The following is a 15,648-nucleotide window of genomic DNA, read 5'->3' as shown; positions in this document are numbered from 1 at the left end:
CTGAGATACCGCTTGACTAGGAGAAAGGGCATGGGAATTTTTTTTTTTGTCACAAACCAGAGCTGCGTCTTTGAGCCTGGGAGTCCTCGCTTTCACAGACTGAACCCCAACGATGTACTTGTTCCTGTTTGGAACACTAAAACAAAGACATCCCGGAGAGGAGTTTACAGATGGATGGTGGGGGTGGGTGAGAGATTTAAAAAAACTCCAGCGACAGAAGAGAGCAAAGCTTTAGAAAGCCTTTCAGCTTGTAATTTCACAATGGCACCCAGAAGAGAGACATTATACCCACTGAAATTCACTCTCCTCGGTATGTGCGTGATCCCCTGGCTTGCCCATGCTAGCAAAAGTGGCAAAATTGGGGGAATTCCTCTCTGACAAAACTGGAGCTGCTAGTGTGAAGAGGAGGGACGATTCAGGCAAGGTTTTGCTGGCGCTCCTTTTAGACAGAAGAGTCTGGGGCTGAAATTCTTCCTCACCGCAAAACTCACCTGATGATCTTCAGCTGCCCCTCCTTAAAACGATTCACCCACACCAAACAGCTTGTCAAAGAACTGGGCAAAGGGACGTTCCTTGAGGTCTGCTGGTCGCCCGCTGGGCACGGGCGCTTCACATGGAAAAACTCCTTTGGGAGGTGCCTAGTCCCCCTCCCAAAGACCTGCCAGAATTAACCCTTCTCTCTCCTGCTTTCAAACTTCACCTCTGACTCGCTTAACCTCCCCGCCACCCAGAGGTGGGATCCAGCAGGTTCTCACAGGTTCCCGAGAGTAGGTTACTAATTATTTGTGTGTGCCGAGAGGGGGTTACTAATTGGTGATTTTGCCACGTGATTTTTGCCTTAGTTACGCCCCTCCTCTCAGCAGTAGCGCGCAGAACTTGAAGCAGTCTAGCAGGAGGTGCACCGGCGTGCGTGGCAGCCTGCGCCTGCGTGCATTCGTTTCCCACCCAAGGACTGGCGCAGCAGCTGCGTCCTTGCCACAGCCCCGCCCAGGAATGCCCCGCCACAGAATGCCCCGCCACGTCCCCGTCGTGCCCCACCCAGCCCCATTGGCGCTACGCCACAGTTTGAATCCCACCATCATGGGAACCTGTTACTAAAATTTTTGGATCCCATCACTGCCGCCACCCCCCACATCCCCAGCCCACATTTCCCACTGGCTGATTCAGAGCACTGCTCAGTTGGGAATGGTTCTTTCACATGTGTGTCAACATAAAGCGAAGGTAGATTTCTTTTTCTTCAAACAGAACTACTTTATTCATATGCAGCCATTCAGCTTCAGTCAATCGATTACAACCCACATGATTAATTCACTTCAGTAGCAACGCTGTGACGCAGAGAGAACGCCGCGGGCAGGGAGGCAGCTGAAGCTGTTCATCACCAACAGTTAAGAGGTCCCACAAGACTAAATGGAACCTCCCTGTTCAGGGGCAGCGTCCATCTGAGTAGCGGCTGCAGGCGATGACCAACGGAAGAGGGCATCTGTGCAGATGGTGATGGAAACCAGTTGGTTCTCACAGCCTCATCCAGCTAGTCTGTTCTTAAAGTTCAGGGTGCTGTGAAAATCACCAAGTCACCTCCTCCCCACATGAAAGCAAAAGAAGAAGAGGAGAAGGAGGAGGAGGAGTTTGGATTCATACCCCCTTTTCTCTCCTGTAAGGAGACTCAAAGGGGCTGACAAGCTCCTTTCCCTTCCCCCCTCACAACAAACACCCTGTGAGGTAGGTGGGACTGAGAGAGCTCCGAAGAACTGTGACTAGCCCAAGGTCACCCAGCTGGTATGTGTGGGAGTGCACAGGCTAATCTGAATTCCCCAGATAAGCCTCCACAGCTCAAGCGGTTCCTCCAGATTAGAGTGCACCTGCTCTTAACCACTACGCCACTGCTGCGAGAGAACATCGCTGAGATCCTGTTGGCTTGCTATGCTCTTCTTCCATCTTGATCTTCTGCGGCTACGGCTTCTTACCTCTTCTCTCCCAAATGATCCAGATTTCATCTCAGTATATCCCTCTCACTCTTTTGTTCTCTGGGTCAAAAGGTGACTTGATATGGGCTTTGGCTGCATAAGGAACCCCCATTCTTTCCAGTAGGTATTCACCCTTCTTCACAAACTCTGTGGTGACCTGAAGAAGAGACAAGGCAGAGAGCTGTTCCTAAAAACTGGAGGCTTAGACATTTCTTCCAGTTCTCATCAAAGAGAGGAAATGGGACCCTCGTATCTTCGAGACCGCATCACCCCATATGTCCCTGCGTGGCCTCTACGGTCAGTGGAGGCCAATTTATTAGTGGTCCCTGGCCCCTCAATGATGCGGCTGGCTTCCACACGGGCCAGGGCCTTTACGTCTCTGGCCCCGGCCTGGTGGAACACTCTTCCTCCGGCTGTCCGGGCCCTGCGGGACCTTAACAAGTTCCGCAGGGCCTGTAAAACGGAGCTGTTCCGCCGGGCCTTTGGAGAAACCAGTCGCTGAAAATGGTGCCCCCCAACCGGCCTTTTCATCTAGGCCACTCTCCAATGTGTCTCGCCACCCTCCCCCCCTTTCCTTCCTGGGGAGAATTTTAAAAAGTAGGGTTGGTCGGACGCCTCTACTACTATTATTATTATCATTGTTACTGTTATCGCTGTTTTAAAGATTTTAGTAATTTCTCTTATTTATATTTTATGTTGTACACCGCCCAGAGCCCCTCGGGGATGGGGCGGTATAAAAGCCTAAACAATAAATAAATAAATAAATAAATAAATAAATAAATAAATAAATAAATAAATAAATAAATAAATCTCACCTCCTTTCCTTGCACAAACATCTCAAGAACAAAGAGGCCTGTATGCATGACAAAATTTCACGGAGTATACAGCAAACCTAGAATAGGGTCTTGGGCACAGGACTGGGAATTTCAACTTCCCTCTTTTTAAAAGAGCAAGGTGTTAGCCCTCGGGGTGGTTGAGAAGTGCTTGAAACTGAGTCGCCAATACCAGATGGACTCTCAGAAGTCACAGAAGGGGCTGCATAAGATTTCCACTGGCCGGAGAACGAGGCTCCTTTGCATTTCACATAACAGGCCAAAACAGGAAAAGTTGTACAAAAATCGGGTGAATAAGTTATACAAAAATCGGGTGATGCATAATCTATACAGGTTATTGAACCCCCCCCCCCCTCACCTGGGTGCAGGATTCAGCAGGAAGAAAAATGAGTTATGCACACAGCGGATCTACTTCGCTAATTGACTGGTCTTTCACCTCCACCATGTTCTCTTTGCAAACAGCCTCCGTAGATTTCAAGGGCTTCCTAGCAAGTTTGAACCACTAAATGCTGCTTCTTGCCCCTTGTTGCAATTCACATGCAAATCAGACCAGAGTTCTCTCCTGCCAAGCCGGAGAGAACAAACCTCACCCATTCAACATCTGGTTAATGCATTTCTGTGGGGCATGGCATAGCATGTGCCTCTGGAGACAAAAGAACCAATCTGGCACCGCAGGGTTTGGACCACGCGTGGAAGAGATGGCCCTGCGTGGTGTCACTTCCAGCAGCTTTAATTGGAAGTTAACGTTGCCAAAGAAGAGGTTTGCGGCCTTTGGAGGCAGGGCTGCTGACTGGCAAATAGCTCTCTGCTGCTGTCACAGGATATCTGTGTGTAGGCGTCAGAAAGTGACGGAAAGGAGCTGTGCTTAGGTAGTCTGGTGGCTGATTGCTTGTTTTTCTGAAACAAATGTGGGGCGGGGGGTGGGGCAGGCCTCTTGCAAGTTTATGGCTCCCCATGTCAGCCAGTGGGGGAGGCAGCTAAGAACTCATGGAATAATATTGCTCATTTAATCATTTGTCTTTTAACTAATCAGTCTACCAATTGATTGATTTGTACATTTTAATGTGCAGATCACATGCACCTTTGCGGCTCAATGCATCATTCATTCGCAACTTTAGATAGAATTTAGATGGAATTCACACGTTTAGATAACTTTTTAAAGGCACAGAAACAGTCATGGAGGCTAGATCGGTTACCAGGGGTCTGCAACCTGCGGCTCTCCAGATGTTCATGGACTACAAATCCCAGCAGCCTCTGCCAGCATGGCCAATGAGCCATGCTGGCAGGGGCTGATGGGATTTGTAGTCCATGAACATCTGGAGAGCCGTAGGTTGCAGACCCCTGGGTTAGACAAATGGAACTTCCATGTTCAGAGGCAAATTACCTCTGAACACCAGCTACCAGGCACAAACAACTGGGAAGACCCTGCATTTAGATATTCCCAAATGCCTCTGGTTGGCCCTGCTGGAAACAGGATACCTGACATCGACTGAACAGGGCTGTTTCTCACCTCCTCCAGATGTTCCAAGGTGCACCTGGTGTGGGGGAGAGAGATCCTACCTGCTTAGCCATTCCATTCTGCACACTCAGTACCGACAATGTGAGAGGTCACATCTGAAGAGGGAGATCTCATTGGCTCTGCATGAGGAGCATGAGCACTGTGCACCTCAACCGCAGACAGGGCAAAACTGGATCCTATGTGCACTGGAGGTCTCTGCATATAAGCCGCCAGGACACATGAAAATGACTAGGGTCACCTGGAATGGCCACAGTCTCTGCCCAACCCGTGTACACTAGCACTGGGGTCTTCAAACTATGGCCCTCCAGATGTTCATGGACTACAATTCCCATCAGCCCCTGCCAGCATGGCCAAGTGGCTGATGGGAATTGTAGTCTATGAACATCTGGAGGGCCATAGTTTGAAGACCCCTGCACTAGCATATCTGAACACCTGAAATACTGCAAAAAGTGACTCATGGACATTCACAGTACTTTTATTTTATTATTCCTTATGATGGCAAAAAGGTTTTATTGTCCCCTGAGAGTTCGGCAATGGTCCCCTGAGAAACTTAAGCTGATTCAACAGATGGTCAGTCAGCTACCAATTGACCGTCCTAACCACGTGTGGCCAACTTGAACGGCAAATCTAATGAACCCAAGACAGAGCAAAGTCACTGTGTTTTGTAACATTGCCAGCCTCTGGAGCAGACACACACGGTCGGTTGCAGCCCTGGGCACTCATCCATCTGGTCCAAAGCAAACTGGTAAGAGACGTCTCTTCCACCAACATTTTCCCCCCTTTGACGCAACACTCTCTCTCTCTGTCTCTCTGCTTCTGGCTGCTTGTCACATTGCTAGATGACAGCAAAGACAGACAGGAAGAACTGGACACACTGCATGGGGGTGGGGGAAAGCCCTCGGCTGCTAACTGCCAAAGCTGTGCTGGAATCGGCCCCTGCCTTTCCCAAGAGAAAAGTCATGCAAACAGGTCAGGCAGGGGGCAGCTGGTTGGTCTTAGGGCTCTGGCCCAGAATTCATGCTTCTCTCTCTCTCTCTTTTAATTCTACTCCTGTACGTGGTTTGCTCAAGACTTGCGGGCAGCTCAGAATGATATTTAAAACAACCACGATATGAATAAAATATAAACAAAAAGTAGCTAAAAATCCTGGAAAAAAAAAGACAGTGAATAAAGGCAAGTTGGTTACAGTTGCTAGAAGAAGGCTTTTCTCAAGTGCACCACAGAGTCAGTCCAATGATCTTCATTGGGTAGGACATTCCAGACTGCAGGGGCCAGCACTGCCGAGGCCCTGACTCCTGCATCATCAATACACGGCTGGAAGATGTGGGGATTGGTGGTCTAGCTAAGAATCCCATTGGCTGGGCTTTGAGAAATTACTGATTGAATAGTATTCCGAACTGTAGAAGTCACATCTTTTTCAGTTGTAGCAGCCTTGTGTTATGATGGGAATGCTCCCAAAATCTCTCCTCTGGAGGACTGAAATATTTTGAAGAGTCAGAACGCCCAGACCACGCCCCCGCCATGTTGTGCCCCACCCTGCTTCGTTGGCACTATGCGACTGTTTGAATCCCACCACCATCGGAACCTGTTGTTAAAAATTTTTAATCCCACAACTGGGCATGTCCCCTGGCCTGTTCGACACGGTGGAAGGCTGGAGGGGATGGTAAGGTGTTCGGGAAACGTGAAAAAACACCAAAAATAAAAACGCAGGAGCATGCCCTGCGAAATTCCTGAGCCCTGGCCAGCTGCCCACATTGCCCAATGGACATTACGCCACTGCCTGGCATGAAGGATCAGGTCCACTCTCCCCCTGCCTCTGCTGTCCCAACCCTTTCGGCAGCACGGAGGCTCTCCCAAAAGTGCTTTGGAAGCAGCAGCAGCAGCAGCAGCAGCAGCGAGAGAGAGAGAGAGAGAGAGAGAGAGAGAGAGAGAGAGAGAGAGAATGGTGGGATCTTTAATGCTAGGCTGCTCAGTCTGGCATGAAGGATTGGGGGCGCTCTCCTGCCCCCATTGCTGTCACAGCCATGCTCAGCCCGGCATGAAGGATCAGGGCTGATCTCCTCTTTCCTCACACTTGCTTTCCCCCGCCTGTGCTGTGCAAATCATGTTCGTCTTTATCGACTCCTAGGTCATTGGCTCTGCTGAATAGCCCAGTTTTTTATCAGTAAATACAAAACCCGAAAAAGTCCAATAAGGGCTTTTTTGGTGTTTCAGATTTACTGAATCACCAAGCTTAATATTTAATTTTGGTTACAATAGTTAACATAGAATGTAGAGTTTTTGTTAAGCAGTCTGGTAATTTTGGGTGCTATCACAGGAAAGAATATTTGTAAGTAAACAAGGACATTTTAAAAGAATGGGAATTAAGAAGATAAAATAGAGATGTGATAAGTGTGGTGATTGGTTTGTACTGATTTAACATTAAGAACTGAAATAATATTTGATGTACATTTTAAAATATTTGTTTTGTTAGAAAATTAACAAACTTTGTTTTAAAACAAGCAATCCTTCAGAGGGCTGGCAGATGGAGAGGTCTCAGGGGCGAGGGAGGGCTTTGGCTGAGAATTTTTTTGCCTGCGTTTCCTCAAAGGGACTATTTAAACTATTTCTGTTTTCCACAGGAGATTGTTTGGGAATATTCCAAGCACAAGACTGCTAGAACTGAAAAATGTGCAACGATTCTATGGAGAAGACTGCCCCGTAATTGTACTGGCAGGAATCTAGCCTCCTATTCAAACCTTCCTCCTGAAACATCAATGCATAATATTTTCCATTTAGCTGTTGATTCTGCAAGCCCCCCCCCCCCCCACCCGCTCTCCTCACAGGGCCAGTTTATAAGAGGCACAGCCAGGAAGGAAAAGGGACGGTCGGGGGGGCGGGGGGGCGACGACACACACACACTATCTGAAGGTGCCCACACTACACTATCTGAGGCCCCTTCCGAACAGGAAGAACAATGTACTTTCAATCCACTTTCGCAATTGTTTGAAAGTGGATTTTGCTATTCCGCACAGTAAAATCCAGCTTCATAGTGGATTGAAAGTGCATTATTCTGCGTGTGCGGAAGGGGCCTGAGTTATGGTAACAGAGCAGTGGGCTTGTGGGTAGGCATTGTAGTTGTACGACACGTGACATTTTCACATGCATCTAAAATGATTTTACACCTTAAGAACATGATGCATGAAGTGTCTTTTGCATCTGGGAAAGCCAGAACATGCCAGAACTATGAATCTGGTATCAAAGAGCGTTTTCCAATTACCTTCTGCCCCGCACTCCCCACTACAGGGGCGGCGACAACGCAGCTGCCCCGACGCTGCCACTGTCGCGCCCCCTCAGCGCGCGTCATTCCTGGCGCTCTTCAAAACAGCGCCTTTTGATGACCCCGCGCAGAGGGTGGGGTCGTGGGGAAGCCCAGGTGCACGCCAGAAATGACGCGCACTGAGAGTAGCACGCGGCATAGGTAAGTGGGGAAACGCCCAAAGTCTCACAGAGACCCACATGCCTCTTTTGCAAGCTCCCTTCTTATGATGGCAACCAGACTAGGAGGACAACCTGACATACACCTGATCGTTCAGAGCCTTCCCAGTTCACCCAGGTGAACTCATCCCTTCTTACGACCCCCTGGCAGCTGGATTTTTTCACACTCACCGGCCCACCCTCAGGATTCCGGATATACCCATAGGCGACAGTCTTGTTGAGAGCATGTCCGAAATCGGCCCTTCGGATGTGTCCAACAACTTTGCCGTTTCTCCAGATGGCTTCCAGCCCAAACAGAGGGACCTTTCTGAAGAACACAAGTAAAGCAAATTTCAGAATTCATACTGCGATAAAGAATAAATACCCTTGTTTGCCATCCATCCCATGTGGTCAGATAAACTCTACTGCATAGCAAATACTAGACAGTGGGGCTTTCCGCACTACAGAAGGGAGCTAAGGTCGACTCGGTTCCCTTCAGTGGGGGGCGATTCCAGGCTGTCCGCACAGCAACTTACTTGGCCCCCTGGAACCGATCTAAGTGGGTGGGATCATCTTGGTGCCTGTTTCGCTCCTCGATCGTTATTGGAGCTTGTGTTACCATGGGAAACGGGAGCGTTCTTTTTTTTTACAGTTTTTACAGTTTACAGTTACATGCCCGCCACAACTCTCCCGTTCTGCACATGCCACAAAAGCGGCTCGTGATTGGTTGAACGGATGAGGTGTCATTTCGATGCGTCCGCACTTCGAAGCTTTGAAGCAGTATCGACCTTGTTCCAGCAGAAAGGTGCAGTTCATAACTGCGACAGGGATGTCGCAGTTCTGAGGGGGGGGGGGGGAACTGAGACAAAACAACGTTGAGCTCAGTTGCAGTGCGGATACACTGAGGTGAACCTAGATAGAAACCAGTACAACTCTGTCAGTGCGGAAAGCCCCAGTGTCACACATTACATACTGCAACACACCAACTTTTCATGGCTAAATAATGTGGCATGTCAACTCTCAGATAGTCCCAAATATCATAGGACCTCAAGAATGGATATCAAATAGTAAGAAATATTTGGGCATGCAGGAAATCAAAACCTGCAGAGGAGATCTTTGGGCAGCACCGTTTCAGCAAGGAGGCGATGGCTTTTGCCTGGCGTGGCTTTTTAATCCAATAAGACAAGAATGGAAAACCAAAAAAGGTTTTATTTTTCCAGAAAGATAAAATGGGCTCATACTCCAAACTCTGTGGCAAGATTCAAACAGTTACATAAGATTAAATAGCTTTATCTTACAGGGGCAGCTGCCACCACACGTCCATTACACTGAACTATCCTTTCATCTAGAATCATAGAATTGGAAGAGTCAACAGGGGCCGTCATGTCCACCCTCCTGCCATGCAGAAATATGACCAACAAAATTTGGGGGCAAAATTTGGCTGGTTGGCCTCTAAGATCAGGAAATCGTGGGACAGCCAGCCCCAGGGAGTGTCTCAGTAGTTATATTCTAATATTTCAGATGTATTTGAAAACCATTGTACAGGACTCTTAACACTGTGAAATTATATACTGTACTGTAATTTATGTTTTAATGTATTTGTGTATTTATGTAATTATGTGCTGGTCTTGGAGTGTATTAAATGTATTATTATTATTACCATGCTAATGAGACCTCTGGCTCTGGCAAGTGACCCTTTGTGTTTGCAGAGACTCTGTACACATTCTTATCTCAGTTTCGAAAGGCAGCTTCTACTATCAGTTACTGTTTACTATTCTACAGGCCACTATAGAGTCCACATAAAATTTCATGCATATATTAGACACGGACATCATATTTAGCAGGAATTCTTTTTTTGACACCAGTTCCGATTTCAATACCTCTGAACCCTGCTATCAGAGACTACCCTGTTTCCCCAAATATAAGACATCCCCGGAAAATAAGACCTAGTAGAGGATTTGCTGAAGTGCGAAATATAGGGCATCCCCCAAAAGTAAGCCATAGCAAAGTTTTTGTTTGGGAGCCTGCCCGACGAACAGAACACAGAAAAATAAGACATCCCCTGAAAATAAGACATAGCGCATCTTTGGGAGCAAAAATTAATATAAGACACTGTCTTATTTTCGGGGAAACGTGGTAGTACGAATGCCAACCAATTCCACCCCAACTGCCACGATGCCCGAGAAACACCAATCGGGCCTCTTCTGTCACTCACTCATCAACAGTGAAGCAGACCAAGCGGCGGAATATGCCGGCGGCTTTCTGGGCCTCTATGGCTTCTCGTCCGAGAAAAGGGATGTCCGTTTTGAGTTTGCACGTGAAGCCCAGGCCAGCTTCCAGGGGGGTGTCATCAGGCCGGAGGTCTGCGTGCCAGTGCCTGTAGCCTGCCAAGAAATACACCAGGTGATAATGCCTGACCACAGTTTGCCAGGAAAACAGTAAAAGCAAGCTGAAAGTTGTTGGTCTGGGGAACAGAAGGAGGATGCACCTGTGGCGTCCCCCCCCCCTTGCCCAGGCCCTTTGGGCGGAATATCCTTCCCTCCTCCCTAACCTGGGGGTTGGTCTCCCCAGACGCTGACTTTCCCAATTGGCCCAAGGGCCAAGAAACCACCACGCCCACAAAGCACTGGGGGTATGGGACAGCCCTCGCCCACGCCACCCTCCTCCTAGTAGGTCTCCTTGCCTCCCTTCCCGTCTGGCTTGAGAGTTCACACCCTCCCTCTCTCTCTCCCCTGTGCCCTCACTGGGAGAGGTGTTTACAGCTTGTGTGAACGACTCCCACCCTGTTACTGCATAGGGTTGGGACCAGCTTGAACCGGGGTCTAGGTTCTCAAAGGAGGTCTGGGCTTTGGGGTCCTCTTCCCTCCTTCCCATTATTGAGCTGTCCCTTTCCCTTATCTCTTCACACCACCACCCACATTCTCTGCTGCTGCGGCAGCTCCAGACTCGCCCTTTCCCACTTCCTTATATCCCTTCTGCCCTCTCATTCCTCTTCCTCGTCCCAGCTGCCTCTCCAGCCCATCTTCTACAGCAGCCTCAGCTGTGGGCTTGCTGGGCCTCAGCCTCCTCTCTTCCCTGCCTTCCCCTTGGAACAAGGCTTCTGAGGCCTCTAAGCCTTCACCCTCCCTGCAAGAGGCTCCTCTGCAGCCTTCCCATCTCCCGCAGTGCCAGCTGGTGCGGGACTCAGTGGGGTACGTCCGGGCACTGCAGCCGAGCCCGGACAGCACCCACAGTTGTTTCCTGACAACAGAAAAAGGGCTCCAAGCAAAATGCTTTGGGCTTAAACTAAATTCCCTCCCTCTTGAATGAGCTTCACTCATTCCTACACTTTCCATTCGTGAGAAGTTACAACTTCATAGGTTTACTCCTGCAGCCCTACAACAACTTGGGGTTTGGGGAGCAAAAAAAAAAATTGAACAACAAATTTGGGATACAGCCCTCTAAGCTGATAAAGCACAGGCTCAAACTTGCCTGGTGGCAGGGAAAACATCTGCTTAGCAGCCTCAGCAGAATATCTTTATGCCTGAGAATTCCTGAAGTACTGAAGAGCTTTCATTCTGGCCTGCTTTCACATCTTACCTGCAGCCCTTCTGGTAGGAAAATACTCACGTAACCTCTCTTTGTGTTTATTCTTGCCAATTGAATGTGATTGAAACTGTTAAACCCACACTATTATATTGTTCTATCTCTGTGGTGGCGAACCTTTGGAACTCCAGATGTTATGGACTACAATTCCCATCAGCCTCTGCCAGCGTGGCCAATTGGCCATGCTGGCGGGGCTGATGGGAATTGTAGTCCATAACATCTGGAGTGCCAAAGGTTCGCCACCACTCTATTGTCGAAGGCTTTCACGCTGTTTTTACAACCGACAGTTCTATCTGTCCCTTCTCCTTTCACACCACTCCAAGGAAACCAGTTTTGAGATGGCCAGATTTTGTGCTTTCCCTTGTTTACTAAGGAAGTACCTGGCTAAATCTTTTCATAAACTATGCTCATAATGTGGAAATTAGTTTACAACGAGGCTATGATATTTTTTTTAAACTATATTTCGTTTTGCGCATTGCTGACCTGATTATGTTATTGCCGGCTGATCTATGACCGTAATAACATTAAGTAAGACTGCCAAAGGGGGGAGATGAGCCCTCGGAGTTATCCAGGCAGAGAAGATAAGCATTCAAAGAGGATTTCAGGGCACATTGACACGATGAGGGTGGAAGCCAAGTTCTCAGCATTAAATCAAAACTACCAGCCTGGACCATCTGGTTGGGCCCTAATTCCACCTTGGGTCCTGCCTATCTCCTCCCCTTCCTTCTTCTTCCTTTCTTTCTTTGGCCTTAGATCGGGTGCCTGTGTATATATGTGTTTACATAATCTGGTTGTTTTAATTTATTTATTAATTGCTGCTGAGTTTTAATGGCTTAATTTTATGTTGTATTATTTGCTGTTGGGAACAGCCAGGTTGGGAGCCCCTCGGGGATGAGGCGGCCTACAAACAAACAAACAAACAAATAAATAGTAAAAACCCCTCCCCTGCCCCCACTTTCAGAGGCTGCTCTGCAAACAGTGAGGAGCTTGCCTTCCCTGGCGCCTTTGGACGTGGAGGATCCAGGGATAAAATGTGCTTTTATGGTCGTCCATCTCCAGGCCATCCTCGCAAACACAACAAGTGCTTGGACAAACCTTTTTCGATGCTGAGGGAGTCGATGGCCCTGTAGCCAGCGTTGGTGATGCCATCCTTGGCTCCAGCTTTCATGACAGACTGGTAGACCCTCGTGCAGTGGTTTCTGGGCACATGAAGCTCCCAGCCCATCTCTCCCACGAACGACAGTCTCATGGCTCGGACCTGAGAGATAAAGGAGACCAGAGTCAAGAATCACAGAATCCCATACAGTAGGGGCAGCGGTGGGATTCAAATAATCCAGGGGTAGGGAACCTGCGGCTCTCCAGATGTTCAGGAACTACAATTCCCATCAGTCTCTGTCAGCATGGCCAATTGGCCATGCTGGTAGGGGCTGATGGGAATTGTAGTTCCTGAACATCTGGAGAGCCGCAGGTTCCCTACCCCTGAAATAATCTAACAACCAGTTCCGGTGGTGGGGTTCAAATACTTTAACAACTGGTTGTTTACAAGTACCGTTTTAACAACCGGGTCTGCCGAAGTGGTGCGAACCTGCTGAATCCCACCACTGGTAGGGGTCTAATAAGCTTTCTAGTCTGACCTCCTCCCCAATAATATAGGACAGTGATGGCGAACCTTTTCGAGACCGAGTGCCCAAGCTGCAACCCAAAACCCATTTATTTATCGCAAAGTGCCAACATGGCAATTTAACCTGAATACTGAGGTTTTAGTAGAGATAAAACGGTTGGCTCCAAGGCACAAGTTACTTGGGAGTAAGCTTGGTGGTAGTCGGTGGCTTTGCTTTGAAGCAACCATGCAACGCTTCGAATGGGTGAATCACGACCCTAGGAGGGTTTACTCAGAAGCAAACCCCATTTCCAGCAACCGAGCTTACTCCCAGGTAAAGGATCGCGCTTTTGTTCTTCCCATGAAAATCAGTAGGGTTCAACAGCGCTTAACAGGGCTACCTACACTGCTTCCCCAAAACTAGGTCTTAGGTTTAATGCTAATAATCTCCCTGACATAATTACACTATTATCACATGACGAACTCTGTGCACGCGTGCCCACAGAGAGGGCTCTGAGTGCCACCTCTGGCACCCGTGCCATAGGTTCGCCACCACTGATATAGGAGTTCTTGAACGTCAGCCTCCTCAACAGTTTCTTCTTGAAGACTCCAGGAACCAAGAGCCCACCACCCAAGATCAGCAGTTCCTTTGTCAAAGAGTTCTTTGTCCCATGTTGACTGACAGGCCCCTCCAGGCTGTCCAGGGAAAGCAATTCTGTTTGAGCAAAAGTCTTTCTTCGGAAACAGCAATTTAGGTAAAAGGGGCCACCAGACGTTTACTGACAGAACTGGAAAATCTCTGCCCAAACTAGCCTACCAATGCAGAAAGCAAGTGACTTCTGCCTGCAACTCCCAAAGGCCCATCTGAAGTCGTTACGGCGACGCAATGAATGAGACGAGATGCAGCGATATCAGGAGACTGGTGGAGAGAAGCCAGCGGCTGATCTAGCTGATCCGGATAGTCTGGCTAGTCTGCCGAGCTGGGGTCCCTGGCACCTTTATTAAGGGTTTGGGGAAGGCGGGAGAGCGGGAGAAAGTTGCGCAATTCATGACTCAGTGAAGGGCAGCGTACGTGCAGGGAGAAACGTTCCTGTCTGGGTCGAATCCACATTCAGGCATCTTGTGACCCGGGTGTCTGGGGGATCTCGTGATGTGCGTACGTGAGAGCCCAGGAGGGGACAGATGGCGCAGGCATTCCTGTGCACTTTCTGAGGGTCTACTGGGTTCGCCAACGCACCCCTACACCCATCTTGCGTCAACTGTTGCTCTCTCTTCTGGCACCCCCTCCTCAAAGCCCCCCACCCCGGCATGGAAATTGGGCCTCGCCTGGTTCCCCACGGCCCTTTCTCCCCCCGACTGCCAAAATGCAAGTGAAGTTCTCCAAAACAGGGGATTGACTTTTGTCTTTTTGGTTGGCCATGAAGGGGTCTATACAGGGCACTCAGCATAAAGGAAGCTTTTGAGCAGGATTTTTATCCCTTCCCCTCTTCCTCTCCGCTGCATTGGCCAAGTTCCTGCATCTTCCAGTGTGGCTGAGCTAATGCAGTCAGACACAGCACTGCTCCTCTCTACCTCCTCAGTGGCTCTTATGATTATTTGATGTTCCCCATGGGATATATTTTAAAACAGCAGATTTGTTTCACAGCCTCAAGTCCCAGACCTCCAGAAGGCCACGGCGCGCTAACAATTACACCGAAACAACTGGGGCACCTCAGCAACACGTGTGGCCCGACAGCCCGTCTTCCGCAGAGACTCGGAGGAATGGAGCCATCCGCTCCGCTCGTTCCAAACCTCCTCCAGAGACGCTCATTGAACATGACACGGTGCGTTAATCCAGATTAGGCAGATGAAATATTCATGCCTCATAACCGAGAAGAGATATTCAAATCCGGTTTTGAAGACAGGGGGAACAAAGCAAGATGTAGAAGGAAGTGTCAGTTACCGGCTTTGCTTGGCCGTGTGCAGCTTGCCTCATTTCACCAGGGATTTTGAAAAAAGGCAAACTCCCCCCTCCCTCAAAACCTGTTCATGAGAACTCACAGTAGCCCCCAAAGTAGAGCCAGTGTGGTGTAGTGGTTAAGGGCAGGTAGACTCTAAACTGGAGAACTGAGTTTGATTCTCCACTGCTCCACATGAGCGACAGAGTCTCATCTGGGGAACCAGATGTGTTTCCACACTCCTACATTCCTGCTGGGTGACCTTGGGCCGGTCACAGTTCTCTCAGAACTCCCTTCGGCCCCACCAACCTCACAAGGTATCTGTTGTGGGAGAAGAAAAGGAGTTTGTAAGTCCCTTTGAGTCTCCTTTGAGAAAGTCCCTTTGAGAAAGAGGGGGGGTATAAATCCAAACTCTTTTCCTCTTCTTCCCTCAAGCTGGCTGCAATTTTCAAAAGTATTCAAAACATCAGAAAGATAAACTGAGGTAATACTCCTCCAGGACACCCCCTCCCACAATATATTAACAAACAGCCCTGTGAGATTTTATTATCCCCTCTACACTACTGTATCTCAGCTGAACTGAGGCCCAGATCCGGAGTAATTGTCAAAGCCCAGCATGGGGCCCGGCAAGCAACAGGTCTTGCTCTGTTAGTCAGGGAGGTATATTGATACCTCCCCTGGCTCCATCAATCACAAGAGTGAACATAGTCCCAGAATCCCCCACACAGAGGTACTTATTACATAAGAGAACCAT

At 48.8% G+C, this 15,648-nt stretch overlaps 1 protein-coding gene across 1 annotated transcript in view; it reads right to left on the bottom strand.

Moving 5' to 3' along the window:
- Positions 1-1,774: 1,774 nt before the first annotated feature.
- Positions 1,775-15,648, bottom strand: part of SARDH (sarcosine dehydrogenase) — a 121,780-nt gene continuing 107,906 nt past the window's right edge. Inside the window, exons 20-24 of the mRNA XM_048512185.1 lie at positions 14,668-14,762; positions 12,453-12,615; positions 9,988-10,156; positions 7,965-8,100; positions 1,775-2,121 (exon numbers count right to left, since the gene is read on the bottom strand). Of these exons, the coding sequence (XP_048368142.1) occupies positions 1,996-2,121; positions 7,965-8,100; positions 9,988-10,156; positions 12,453-12,615; positions 14,668-14,762 (689 nt within the window). The 3' untranslated portion in view covers positions 1,775-1,995. The remainder of the gene's footprint in view (positions 2,122-7,964; positions 8,101-9,987; positions 10,157-12,452; positions 12,616-14,667; positions 14,763-15,648) is intronic.

Source organism: Sphaerodactylus townsendi, linkage group LG12 (genome assembly GCF_021028975.2).
Source record: "Sphaerodactylus townsendi isolate TG3544 linkage group LG12, MPM_Stown_v2.3, whole genome shotgun sequence".
NCBI lineage: Eukaryota > Metazoa > Chordata > Lepidosauria > Squamata > Sphaerodactylidae > Sphaerodactylus > Sphaerodactylus townsendi.
The sequence above is the reverse complement of the archived record's forward strand: the minus strand, read 5'-3'. Positions and strand labels throughout refer to the sequence as shown.